Source organism: Esox lucius, chromosome 2 (assembly GCF_011004845.1).
Source record: "Esox lucius isolate fEsoLuc1 chromosome 2, fEsoLuc1.pri, whole genome shotgun sequence".
Lineage (NCBI taxonomy): Eukaryota > Metazoa > Chordata > Actinopteri > Esociformes > Esocidae > Esox > Esox lucius.
Genome location: NC_047570.1, coordinates 4640342 through 4653845, shown reverse-complemented (window position 1 = coordinate 4653845; position 13504 = coordinate 4640342). Strand labels below are relative to the sequence as shown.

The 13504-nt window shown below is 40.1% G+C and overlaps 2 protein-coding genes across 44 annotated transcripts in view; one reads left to right on the top strand and one right to left on the bottom strand.

The window, feature by feature from the left end:
* Positions 1-1981, top strand: part of bbox1 (butyrobetaine (gamma), 2-oxoglutarate dioxygenase (gamma-butyrobetaine hydroxylase) 1) — a 41213-nt gene extending 39232 nt beyond the window's left edge. For all 3 annotated transcript variants that reach the window (XM_013131490.4, XM_020055144.2, XM_013131492.3), the window contains 2 exons: positions 693-859; positions 1099-1981. In XM_013131490.4, the coding sequence (XP_012986944.1) occupies positions 693-859; positions 1099-1277 (346 nt within the window). In that variant the 3' untranslated portion in view covers positions 1278-1981. The remainder of the gene's footprint in view (positions 1-692; positions 860-1098) is intronic.
* A 3690-nt stretch (positions 1982-5671) lies between these two features.
* madd (MAP-kinase activating death domain) overlaps positions 5672-13504 on the bottom strand; it is a 91942-nt gene continuing 84109 nt past the window's right edge. For 23 of the 41 annotated variants that reach the window (XM_034286804.1, XM_034286837.1, XM_034286797.1 and 20 more), the window contains 5 exons: positions 13313-13419; positions 11275-11283; positions 10658-10727; positions 7914-7960; positions 5672-7578 (listed from right to left, as the gene is read on the bottom strand). In XM_034286804.1, coding sequence (XP_034142695.1) covers positions 7465-7578; positions 7914-7960; positions 10658-10727; positions 11275-11283; positions 13313-13419 — 347 coding nt within the window. In that variant the 3' untranslated portion in view covers positions 5672-7464. The remainder of the gene's footprint in view (positions 7579-7913; positions 7961-10657; positions 10728-11274; positions 11284-13312; positions 13420-13504) is intronic. The other 18 variants (XM_034286809.1, XM_034286833.1, XM_034286816.1 and 15 more) reach the window with 2 other exon arrangements.

Below are 13504 nucleotides of genomic sequence, written 5' to 3'. Positions count from 1 at the left end.
AGTGAGAGCACCACACTACCAAAAAAAAGCCAGACGCGTCAGCCAGTTGTTCACACACTTAGAGCTGTCGCTGACCTCACCTGTGACCTAACAGAGATCTATTTGTGCTCCAGGTTCCAGCACGTAGAGACAAATACACAGTTACATGATGGTCACTCACTCCAAAATCATTGTTATATATGGAAGATACATGGATGTAATTTAGGAGCTTGGTGGACATGTAAATATTTAAAGTGTATGATGTCGCCATCTGCTGCTGAGAATGGAAACAGCCATATGAATGTGATAATACGCAATGGCCTAATCCTAAATCAACCTCTACCCTCTGTGCACTTGTGGAGATTTGAGAATTACACTGAGACTATCAGAGATGTTGTTCCAACCAAATTGCTTACACCTGCCAGATCTCCACAAGTACATAGAGTGTAGGGCGTAGGAATCCAATTGGGATCAGTCCAACCTTCGAAAGATTTATGTCAACCAACAAGGTCACTTTGGTTTCATTTAGATACTGATCTTATATTTTCAGATTAGATTGTTCTAGGATTAGTGCATTTGACATTTGACTCCTGAATCTTTCAAAACACTCAACTTCCTGAGTTTAACTTTTTACTGATTTTCAAAAGTTTGAATTAAGGTTAATACAGACTGAGACACAGACAAACAATGGCACCGGTCTTCTTTCTGAGCAGTGTTGATAGTGACGGGCAGGTGGTGCGGATCAACTACAACAACGCCACTAGGGACTCAGTGTTGGACCTTCCTCTGCACCAGGTCCAGCCCTTCTACTGCTCCCTTCATGCTTATGTCCAGTTGATGATGCGGCCAGAGAACATTGTCACCTATAAGATGGAGCCTGGTTAGTATGTGTGCGTTACTGTGCCCCTACAATATCAGCAGTTAGTGATGCCTCCCCGGATAGGTCTTTGCAATAGGATTATATAATAGCACTTGAGTACCTAACACATGTTGAAGAGTAGATTTTTTGTCTTTTGTCACATCTGTACATATGCTATTCATTTGAACTTTCATCTCAATAAACCTGTATCTGTATAACAGGAATGATACTGATTCGCTATATCTCTCCTCCTTCTGCAGGCGACCTGGTCACATTTGACAACTGGCGCCTGCTTCATGGCCGCAAAAGCTATCTTAGCCATCCAGACCAGGTGAGACACCTGGAGGGAGCTTACCTGGACTGGGATGAGGTCATGTCTCGCCTTCGGATACTACGCAAGTCTGTCCATGGAGAGAGCAAGAACCAACAAGCTCCCTAGAGTGAAAAGAGGAAGGCTCCCCCAGTTATATAAGAGCCTACGGGATATAAATAATATACGTGATTTCTGAGCAGGAAGGGCAAGTGGATCCAACATGGCTAGTGGGCAACAGCTTTCCAAAAGTGAAAATTGGGCAAAGTGCAAGAACAAAAAGGTTGAAAGCTACATGCCCGTTTTTTTTTATTTAAATGACCAATTTCTGGTTAAACAATTTACCAACTGCTCAGTGGAAGAAAACATTTGACACAATTCCCCACTTATTTAGGGAGCAGTAGGTAGCTGTAGTGTTATCTAGTTGTAGTAACTAGGTAGCATGGGTTATCTTCATCAAGTTTGCATTTTATGAGAGATAATATCCTAAAGTAATACTTCACCGTCTAATAGCAAACTTTTTTTAATCCACTTTTCTAGAATCCATTTTATCTGTAGATACACCTGGGATCTTTAAGTAAATATGTGACATTTTGCTGGGTAAACTTCTGCCGATACACTCCCCAAGTGGTACAGCCAACAGGTAGAGCGAAATAACATGTGCTTTAGGGAATGGTGAGATGTCTCAGGGATTTGCAGAAAAGAAACAGCTTTGGAGATTTGACAGAAAATACCTTTAAATGCTTTTCAACCATCTTTTCCACCCAAAGTATGAAATGGAAATAAGAGGACAAAAGAAAAATAAACTCACCAGAACAAGTAGCCCTTGAAGGTCAGGGCAAAGCATTGTAGTGTCTTCTGCAGTTTAACATTGAGAATGTACAGTAGCTATCAGGGAATATATCCTGTCATTTGTTAGTATAAGACAATTTCTGAAGTTGACTGAACCAGCATGAATGGTAGTAGCAACAAGAGGTTTGAAGCCCAGAGGCAAAAATGTGTGATACCTCCTGGAAATGCTTGCAAAGCAGGCTTGACAGACAAGACAGGAATTTGGTGTTTCACAAATCAATGGGACTAGTGAAAAATGTATGCTTTGTTAATTTTCTCTAAACCCTATTGAAAAACAAACATTGTCTTAAGCAGCCATTACTGTCATTGCTTCAACCTTATGAAGACAACAAACACATTTCGTTTTTTCAAAAACAACTACATTGATTCAATAGCCTGTACATGGAATCTTTATGCACATGGGCTTAGCTAGCAATGGCATTACCTACTAGAGTTGATTGGTGATGGGTCGTATCTTCTCGCCTCGTTTCCTTCTCAAGACCCATTTGGATAAGGTGAGTGGATTTACCTAGTGGACATTTAAATGGAGAAGAAAACATTCAAAAGGAGAGATGATACCTAAGAATACCAGCAATTTACTGTGTTTACATTTTGAATGACTAATGCCTTGCTTGGGGCTGTGCAAAGTAAAATATTGAGCTGCAGTAAATGTTACTATACTCATCTAAATGTTTCTACTTTTCTACTTTATGTTGTATTTATGATCAGTATACCTTGCCTCTTAAGTTGTCACATCACTGAGATGATGCCAGGCTGAAACATTTTCTACCTCAATCATATTAGACTGGCAGTCCAATTATTTTTTGTTGAAAAAGATCTGATGAAAACATCCACTGCTATATTTTGGTTTCAAGCAAGTGTGTAGGAGCTGGTGTTGACATGTCTCCCCCAATGTTAGAAGCAGATAAATTAGTCCTTTGCAGATATATTAAATGTGTGTCCCTCAATATGAAACTCACTCCAATGCCCCCAAGTATTAAACCTCAGGACGAAGTGTCTAGCACTATTACTTACAAAAAGCATACTTTGGGAAAGTGTTTGCTAAAGGGCATACTGTTTACATGGCCATGTGTCAATGAATAGATCTGCCATTTCAATATAGGGTTGTATTGACATTTACATACAGTAAGCACCATAATTCATTGGGCAGTGATTTTCTTTTGTTATTTTGGTTCTGTACTCTAAAAACTCATGTTTGAAAGGATACAATGACAATGATGTTGAAGTGCAGACTGTCAGCTTTAATTTGAGGGGATTTTCATAAATATCAGATTAACCATTTAGAAATTATAGTACCTTTTGCACAGTCGTCGTTTTAACGTAATGTAGTATAAAGTAATCAGTGTTAACATTTGGTTGCATTACTTTTGCATGCAATGACTGCTTGAAGTCTGTGATGCATTGACATCACCAGACGTTGGGTATCTGCCCTGGTGATGCTCTGCCAGGCCTGTACTGGGTATCTGCCCTGGTGATGCTCTGCCAGGCCTGTACTGGGTATCTGCCCTGGTGATGCTCTGCCAGGCCTGTACTGGGTATCTGCCCTGGTGATGCTCTGCCAGGCCTGTACTGGGTATCTTCCCTGGTGATGCTCTGCCAGGCCTGTACTGGGTATCTTCCCTGGTGATGCTCTGCCAGGCCTGTACTGGGTATCTTCCCTGGTGATGCTCTGCCAGGCTTGTACTGGGTACCTTCCCTGGTGATGCTCTGCCAGGCCTGTACTGGGTATCTTCTCTGGTGATGCTCTGCCAGGCCTGTACTGGGTATCTGCCCTGGTGATGCTCTGCCAGGTCTGTACTGGGTATCTTCCCTGGTGATGCTCTGCCAGGCCTGTACTGGGTATCTTCTCTGGTGATGCTCTGCCAGGTCTGTACTGGGTATCTTCCCTGGTGATGCTCTGCCAGGCCTGTACTGGGTATCTGCCCTGGTGATGCTCTGCCAGGTCTGTACTGGGTATCTTCCCTGGTGATGCTCTGCCAGGCCTGTACTGGGTATCTTCTCTGGTGATGCTCTGCCAGGTCTGTACTGGGTATCTTCCCTGGTGATGCTCTGCCAGGCCTGTACTGGGTATCTTCCCTGGTGATGCTCTGCCAGGCCTGTACTGGGTATCTTCCCTGGTGATGCTCTGCCAGGCCTGTACTGGGTATCTGCCCTGGTGATGCTCTGCCAGGCCTGTACTGGGTATCTTCCCTGGTGATGCTCTGCCAGGCCTGTACTGGGTATCTTCCCTGGTGATGCTCTGCCAGGCCTGTACTGGGTATCTTCCCTGGTGATGCTCTGCCAGGCCTGTACTGGGTATCTTCCCTGGTGATGCTCTGCCAGACCTGTACTGCAGCAGTCTTCAGTTCCTGCTTGTTTCTGGGACTTATTGCCGTCAGTGTCCTATTCAGCATGTAAAATGCATGTTCAATTGGATTCAGATCAGGAACTTCCACTTTTTGTCTGTCAAAAACTCCATTGTTGCTCTAGCAGAATGTTTAGGGTGATTGTCTTGTTACATAATGAAGTGACGTCCAATGACTTTGGAGGTATTTGGTTTTATCTGAGCAGGTAAAATATTTCTGTAGACTTCAGAATTCATTGTTCTACTTCTGTCTGCAGTCACATCATCATGACAAAAGTATTGTCTCATCTGTCCACAATAAAGGTTTCTTTTAGGTGCTTTTTAACTAACTGTAATCTGGGCTTTCTGTTCTTCATGCTTATCAGTGGACTGCATCTTGTAGTGTACCCGCTGTTGTCCTGCTGTTGTAGTCTTCTACGTATGGTAGACTTTGACACATCTACACCTGCATCCAGGAGAGTGTTTTTGATCTGTTTTTTGTGAGTTTTCTTCACCATAGACAGTATTCTCCGGTCATCCACTACAGTGGTCTTCTTCTGTCTACCAGTTCATTTGACATAATTGAGTTCACCGGTTGTTTTTTTCTTGTTAGTGATAAACCAAACTGTTGACTTGGGCATGCCCAGGGTTTTTGCAATGTTCCTGATTGATTGATTTTCATTTCTGAGCCTTACAGTCAGCTTCATTTGCATTGACATTGCGGTCTTCCTCATTTTGTCACACCCCAACAACAACCTCCAAAGTCAATTGTAAAGTCTAGTTTCAAGACTATTCATCAACAGCTCTCCTACATTCACTAACGATACAAATGAATACACCTGCCTGACAACACACATCTGTGAAGCCATTTCAACAAGTACTTGTAGTACCTTAAAATTGGGGGAGCATGTACAAAAGGTGCTGTCATTTCAAAATGGTTAATCTGATATTTATGAAAATTTCCTCAAATTAAAGCTGAGAGTCTGCACTTCAACCTAATTGTCATTGAATCATTTCAAACTCAAAGTGTGTGATTACAGAACCAAAATAACAAACAAAAAAAGTCACTGTCCAATGATTTATGGTACTCACTGTATGTAGTGTGGTAAAAGCCACAAACATTGTGCATTTGGCATTTAGTTTCTGTGCAGAAATATTTTTATTGTTTGGGTAAAATCCTAGATGCAATTTTGGATTTCATGCTTACAGTGCTCATTGCATTAGTGTGGTGAAACGGGAATCTTTTCCTGAAGGATATCAATGCTACTTGCATTTCTTTATCTAAGTAACAACTCCACATTTCATTCTGTTTTTCAAATTGTGGTAATATAATGACGTGAAACAAAAGGGAGGTCTTCAGTCGGCAACTTTTATTTTGATATTGCCAAAGCTGTACATGTTCTATAAATACTTTTTTCCAACACTGAAATATTTACACCCAAAGAATCATTTCATTTATTCTTCCTTTCTCTTAACAGCAGCACTCTAACTACTACAGTAATAGAGTTGATAGGTTTCAAATACACCTGTTTCTTAATGTTCGTCTTATGAAGCTATACCTAATGTTGTTATTGTCTTCGATTTGGTTTTGGAGACACTTCATTTAGATACTTATTTACACCAAAGTTTTTATTGTCAGGAATCAAATGACTAAAATAATTGCCTCATGAATTTGTAACAATATGTTCCTTACACACTCATTTCATCCCAAAAAAATTGAAGCCAAGAAAACATATCCTGACGATATGCTATAGCTGTATAATTAAAATATTGCTGATCTGGTGAAACAATACACTGCATGAACGAACACACAAACCCACATTTAACCCCCATTTACACAGGCACCCCATTCTGATTTTTTTTTTATTCTTTTAACCCATCAGACAGGCTCAGAAAAAGTTCTGATGTGAAAAGATCTGATGTGATAGGGCAACAGAGCAATTAGTGGAGAAAAGATCACAATTGGACCGCAGTGTAAACACAGCTTTACAGCAGGGTTGAAATGCAGTTGATTAGACTTATTTTTCTAACTACAATACAGACAACATGAAGACAACACACCTCCCAAACTAACCTAAAACATGACAGCAGTAGGTTTACACACCTCGAGAAGACTTCCAATACAGTAATTTTGCACTTATTTTGCATCATATTTATTTACTTCAATTTATATCTAACAATGAAGTCCTTTTTCCTGCTTTTTTTTGTTTTATTACATTCTTTGCTCTTCGAAAGCCAGAAAAGCGGAGACATTTTTATTAGACCAATGACCTGGCTCTGGCTAATTATGTAAAGTATTGCACATCTAGTGATTAAACCACACTTTGTAAAAAAAAAAAAAAATTCTAACAGTGAAATGTACAGCATTTTGCTAATCTTTTCAAATATGTTTTGCTCATAGTAACATGCAATTAAATATAGAAGACAACAGACGAGAAATCTTACAGAACTAATACAGTAGTTCAGCCTAATGGAGCAAGCTAAAGTGTTACACGCATCTTGGACCACACTCACAGTATTTAGGGTTCAGAAGGATTGAAAAAGCTTTTACATGCGGTGTTTCTGATGCACCATACAGTAGTAGCATTTAACATAGGAATTTACTGGTTTAGACTTGGACAGACTGGAGTTTTACAGTAGTATCACGTGTTGTACACAGAATATTAATCATACAGTCATAGGGAGCGGGGCAGACTGGAGAGAGTGGAAGGGGAAGTTGGTCGCTTATCAACTCACATGGCTGTGCATGGGACCTGCATGCAAGCTAGTGCCTCACATATCTCTCAGACAGACCCAGTTTCCCCTTAAACAAGCAAACATTAGGCTGAGACCTCAGGCTGGGTCTGTATGGGAGGGGCCTGGAGGACATGACCAGGTTTGGGGAGAAAGGGTGTATATGCACAATGTCAGAGACCAGGGTTCATAAACATACTGTATGTATATAGTCATACACCATATAAATCGTAGAGGGCATTTCTTGGGCATGTACTTACAGTACAGGTTGCATCAGGTAAAGAGTTGTGTGCTTAAGTAGGTCAGGGATTGTCAGAACTCACAAGTCATAGTAGGACGGATATTCAGCGTTTTTCAGAGTGAGGCACAGAAACAGGTTTGTTAGGGTACATTAGGTGGGGTTGTTCACTAGCTGGGCAGGGGTCTTGGAGACAGGGGTTTGGGCTTGCCTTCTGCTTCCTTCCCCTTAACCGCAGCCACATAGGAGAAAAGGCAGAGGACGGAGTAACAGATCTGGTGTGCCTGTTTAAGAGAGGAAAACAAGTATATAGAGAGAATCCAAAGAAAGTGTAGCTCTGACCAAGCTACTTTTGTCGAAGTCCTGCTACATCTGCCACCTTTCATTGTTATTTGCCGTCACAGCTCTGTAGAACATATACTAAGTCTTATCAACAAAGGAGGAATTCCATTATTAGAATACCTAACATTTTGATGTAGTAAAAAAGCCCTGAAAAACATGACATGCGTATTTAGCAGACACGTTAAAGAAATTAAAAATGCTATTTGGTAAAACAGACCTGGAGTCTTTTGAATGCCAAGGACATAGCAGTGGCTAATAGTGGAAGAGTTCTACTCACCATGGGAGTCTTGTACTTGTGGATCACCACTTCTTTAGTTTCAGGAACTACAAGCGCAGGTGCAAGAGACAAAACAAAGGATTCAACAGGAGTTGAAAACCCCTCGTAGGGAAGAGAGAGAGCTGGGGGTTGCAGGGGGTGTAGCATGTGATTAGAGTTTTCAGAATATGAGAGGGTAAAAAAGAGGCTGTGGGCCAAGAGAGTCCACACAGTACTGACCTGGTTCAGAGTTCAGAGGTTGCAACACAAAAATGTATGCTACCAAAATTGGGCAAGCACCAGATTGGATAAAAAATCAAAACAGCATGATACACTTGTGCATTCTTGACAAGCTTTCAATCAGATTACGATGAAGATTGTGGATACTTTTATTTTCTATCTACAAACAAAAAACGTCCTTCCGCAACTAGGTGTGGCCAATGGACTTGAGAGGCTAAGGGGCGAGGCGGTAGAATCGAAGCGCAGCTCTGGGTGGTTCTTGCTTATGAAAATACTTTTTTAATAAACCACTTAGGAATTATACTTTGTGAAGTGAAGATTGATCTGTTGCACCAACAAAGCCCCAGTAGGTAGCTAACGAGCCAGCTATGCTCATTGGCAAACAACCACTGCTACCTTCGAAAAATTATCACTAGCTACCATCACTATATGAAGTTGATTGGGTGAACATAAGTTAAAAATCGTTTAATGATGTTCAAACAATCTGTTTATTAGAGATTACAATCATGATCATGACTGTCTGAGGAGTTCACCAGAAATGAGATGCTAAGTAGAAAATATTTGCATATTTTAGAGTGGCCTTTTATTGTGGCCAGCCTAAGGCACACCTGTGCAATTATCATGCTGTCTTATCAACATCTTGATGCCACACCTGTGAGGTGGATGGATTATCTCGGCAAAGGAGAAGTGCTCACTAACACAGATTTAGACGGAGTTGAGAACAACATTTGAGAGAAATAGGCCTTTTGTGTACATAGAGAAAGTCTTAGATCTTTGAGTTCAGCTCATGATAAATAGGGGCAAAAACAAAAGTGTAGCGTTTATAATTTTGTACAGGGTATATAGGCTAGTTATTTCCTAAAGGATGCCATTTCCTGCCCCATATTTTACGGTTCCTAGATTCATTTTAATAAATAGATTGAAAGGTTTTCGATCAGCAAAACCTTTTAATTCAGGTATCAAATGATTGTGTAAAGAAGGACATACGTGGCCCACGGAAAACAAACATAATTACACAAATAGCTTTAAAAAATCTGAAACCATGCACAGTAACACAGTGTGAGGAAATGTGTACAACAATTACAATGTTAAACAATGTGAAGGAGAAGAATAAAAGGCAGGACATTATAGGGAGAAAAAAAGTTTTGTTAACCAAAATACAGAAAGCTTAAAGACATCACAGATAAGTGGTTAAAGATGCCCAACTCCCTAGACCAAGTTTAAAGCCACTGTCGGAGGACAGACTTTTCATTAGTAACTGTGAAACATACGAAAGTGTGGACAGTGAAAGGTAGGGGTCAGAAACAAGGCGGGAGGAAGAACAAAACCGTCTGCTCTCCACATTGTCAAGCCAACTAGCAAGTTTTCTTGGTCTCAAAACCTCAATGCATTGGGGGGGGCAATGCTATAGATGACAGAGTCAGCTTTGGAAGGGATGGGGAGGAATTACAAGACGAGCAGAAAGTTTCAGTTTAATCAACCAACCGTCAGAACAACAGGCAAAAAGAATGGGGGGTATGAGAGAAGGTGGGAACGTAGTAGAACAGTGCTTGTACATGAGGAAAAGAGTAGAAGAGAAAGGTGACAGCACTTTACCTGCTGGAGAATGAAGGTTTTCATAGCGGCAAGGATGAGGGGTAACGTATTACAAAAGCAGCACAGAGACACGGCAGTAACCCAGTCCTGCGCTGAGATTGATAGGGTCTATCAACTCACAGATCTAAGCCTCTCCTAACAATCTCATTTGTCATATGGACATCTGGACATCCACAGACCTATGTCAATGACCATCGGTAATATGTTTCAATCATGACAGTATGATAAGCAATCTCCTGTACACATAATCATAAGTCCTCATTTTGAAGAAAATGGTCTAAAACATCCACATTTTTCACTAGCCTTGTTCTCTATTTTGTGACGTTTAATAGACACCCACTTATGCTATTTAACGGGTCAAAGTCAGCACATTTTCCATTTCTTTCTGAAGAGACTTGACTATTTGCACCTACTCAATATAACTAAGTTAGCATCCTTGTAAATGTAGTATAAACATCTACAGCAGCCTTTTGTACTCCAAGGTAAATTATTTAATCTCTAACTTAGAGCTGAAACCAAAACCAAACATTTTCCAACATCCTTAAGTGTCTGGTGTATAACCAAGCTGAGCCCCAACTTTATCATAACATGTCCGACTAAAACCTCATAGGGTATGAAACAAAACAGTCTGACAAAACGCAATGACAGCAGAGAAAGACAAAAACCTCTCAGAACTATGTCCATTTGGGCCTATTTTATATCAGCAATGAGTATAAAAAAAAGTTACAAGGGCTTTGACATCTGAAACGCCAAAGTAAACTAGCTTTTGCACAGTCTATAATGGCCCTTATGTAAGCAGGCACCGTTGAAAATACATTCACCCCTGCCTAGTCACAACTGCTATCTTACTGTGTCAGTGTTGTTTTGGTAGAGAAGCTGAGTTACTGCCGTGTCGAGTACAGACCTATAATCAATAGATGGGTAATTACCAAATTCCTCCAGGACAAAGACTCCCTTCACAGTATTGCACTTTTTAATGTGATTCAGCTCTATGAAAACCTAAAACAAAAAAAAACAAAAAAAAGACATTAGCAAATCAATGACAACAGGCTGAAATTAAACATTTCAGATAGGAAATGGACAACGATAAATTCTCATCTAGTTAATACTAAAAGTAAGAAGAAAAAGAATATGGTATGCAAGCTTTTAAACACTATCAAAAAGAAAAACAGGGACAGCACGAAAATACATTTCCATGTTTGAATGCTTACAGGGGCGGAGGTTAGGTGAGTAGAAATGCATTGTGGAAATGTCTAGAATGAAGACTGCTTATAACCAATACTTGCGGAATAAATCTACAAAATGGCAATTTGACTGCCATTGCCTTAGATATAGCACACATCCCCATTAATGCAAATGCACTGTGGCCCATGTAGTGCATAGCATACATGGAAATTCCGTCAGAAAAAATTAAAAGAGGACACACAAAATAAGGTTTGCCACACAGCTAAAACAAATGTGGAGAAATAAAAAATAAGAGGAAAAAGGAACCCAATTAAAGAAAAGTAATAATCGCTAACAAGCAAACACAGCAGAGGTTGTGTACCTTCCGCTCCTTGCAGGGGGAGAGAGCATGGGAGAGAAACGGTTTGGATTATTATCTGACAGAGGAGCACAAACATTGGACGGCACTCAAAGCCGGCGCTATGCTATCCCCGAAACATAAAACCCAAACATAACGGACGGGACATATTAACAGCTATCTACGCCAATACCTATCACAGAAAACTCTACCAGAATGATAAAGGGCTAAACTGAACTACAAAAGTGGAAAAACAACTAGTAAAAGAGGGTCTACTCTATTTTTATTTATTTATGAGCTGGAGTTTGTTTGGTTTGTTACTGGGTTTAAGCCAATGGGCAAAGCTGGTTGTAAATTGTATCAGTACTACCAGTTACAAACCGATACTATGGCTGTCCTTACATAATTTCAACCAGTCTTGACTGCTGGGAACCCACGCCGCACCCAATGCCCTCCATGCCCCCTCCTCCAGCAACGAGGCCTGGCACCAACAGTCCAGTAGTACAGATACAAGAGGGCAGACACCCACATTGCTTTCCAACATAACAGGCTGCCACATATAACAACCTGACCTCTCTTCAACATGCCCACGTACTTAACTGCAATGACTCATGTCTAACAACGGAAGCTTGCATCAGAAATTGCTTGGAAATGGGTTGGCATAAACTACTATATGGAAACGCTGTAGATTGCATTTATACCTGATGTATGAAAATGACATGTACTGCATGTATGTAAGTTCCAGAGATTGTCACAATTGTGGACAAAATTAGCCAAGGTTTGAATTAGCAAATCTTCATCTTATTGGCAATTATAACAATTACTGTACAATCTGAAACATATCTGTTGTTCGTAAAAGATACGTTAGGACAAGTCTATTGGTATTAAACACGACATGCAAAAAATTCTAAAGATTCTACTGATTTACAGTTCATATAAAACATTTTTTTTACTATAATTTCATTATTATCATTAATATAATAATCATTACGCCCATGTCTACAGATTTACATGACTGGGAATACATATAAGCATAACATGCTCAATGGGTGACGTCCTGTGAGTATGCAGGCAATGTAAGAAGTGGGACAGCAGCAAAACCCCAGCACAATGTGAATCTCTGTAATGCACTTGGGGTTTAATCAGTTTCTTGACATACCACAGCTATTAGGTGGAAGGATTATCTTGGCAAATTATAAATGCTGACTTACAAGGAGGTTAACAAGTTTATGCACACAATTCAAGAGATATGCTCTCGGTGCAGGTCAAAAATGTATGGGATATTTTTTTCTGGTTTTGAGTGGGTATTCCTCTGTGAAGATTCAATGCGTTTTGTTGCAATAGGGTGATGTCAAGTTTCCTATGCCCATTACCCATAATTATTGGCAGACTAATTGGTTATTATTGTTTATATTTCATATCCAAGCATTTCCTTTGGATTCAAAAACATCTACATGGAAGGGGTGAGGATTGAGGTAATTAATATTCTTACTAATGTTAATTCTAGGAATTGCACATAATCCAAAAGTATCTGTATTTTTCAATATGCAACATAATTTTGATATGCAATTCAAAGGAATTGAGAGGGTCAAAACAAAGGATTATAAAATGTAAAGGCAATTATTAATGAAAAGTCTTTGCACAAGGTCATCTGCCTTACCTTTGATGCACAAATCTTGACACACACAGAACACTTGCTTTCCCCCCACACACAAACAGACAACAAGGTATGGGCAACACAATCAAGAATGTTAAGCATTACCGTACATTTTGAATGGCTATGTGTTTTCATCTGGAAACACAAATCCTACTAAATTATAGAAAGCCAAAGCACAAAAGTGATTTATTCCTCTAAGGTCCCGTTCAAAACTTATGTTAACATCAACATCAATGTTCCCTGATTTTGTGCTCAATTTCACTAAGCTATACTTTTATTTAAAGGAACCTTAGAGGAAGTGAGTCAGAGTTGCAAGAGAAAACAATACCAGGAGAGGAATTGAGGTGAGTGGTAAGGGTTTATGGGGTTGTGTGTGGGGGGTGCATTATAATACAGGCCCCCTACCTGGCTATGCATGAATTTGAGGTTGATGCCTTCCAGGGTGACTTGCAGCAGTCCCCCCTCGCCTGTCTTCATATCCTGCACAGGGAACTCTCCACCCAGCTCTGGACCTATCAAGAGAAGGGGGGATCTCTTAAAACAAAATATTCCTCCCCTACTAATTACAGAGAACATTGTACATTAATGATTTAGCAT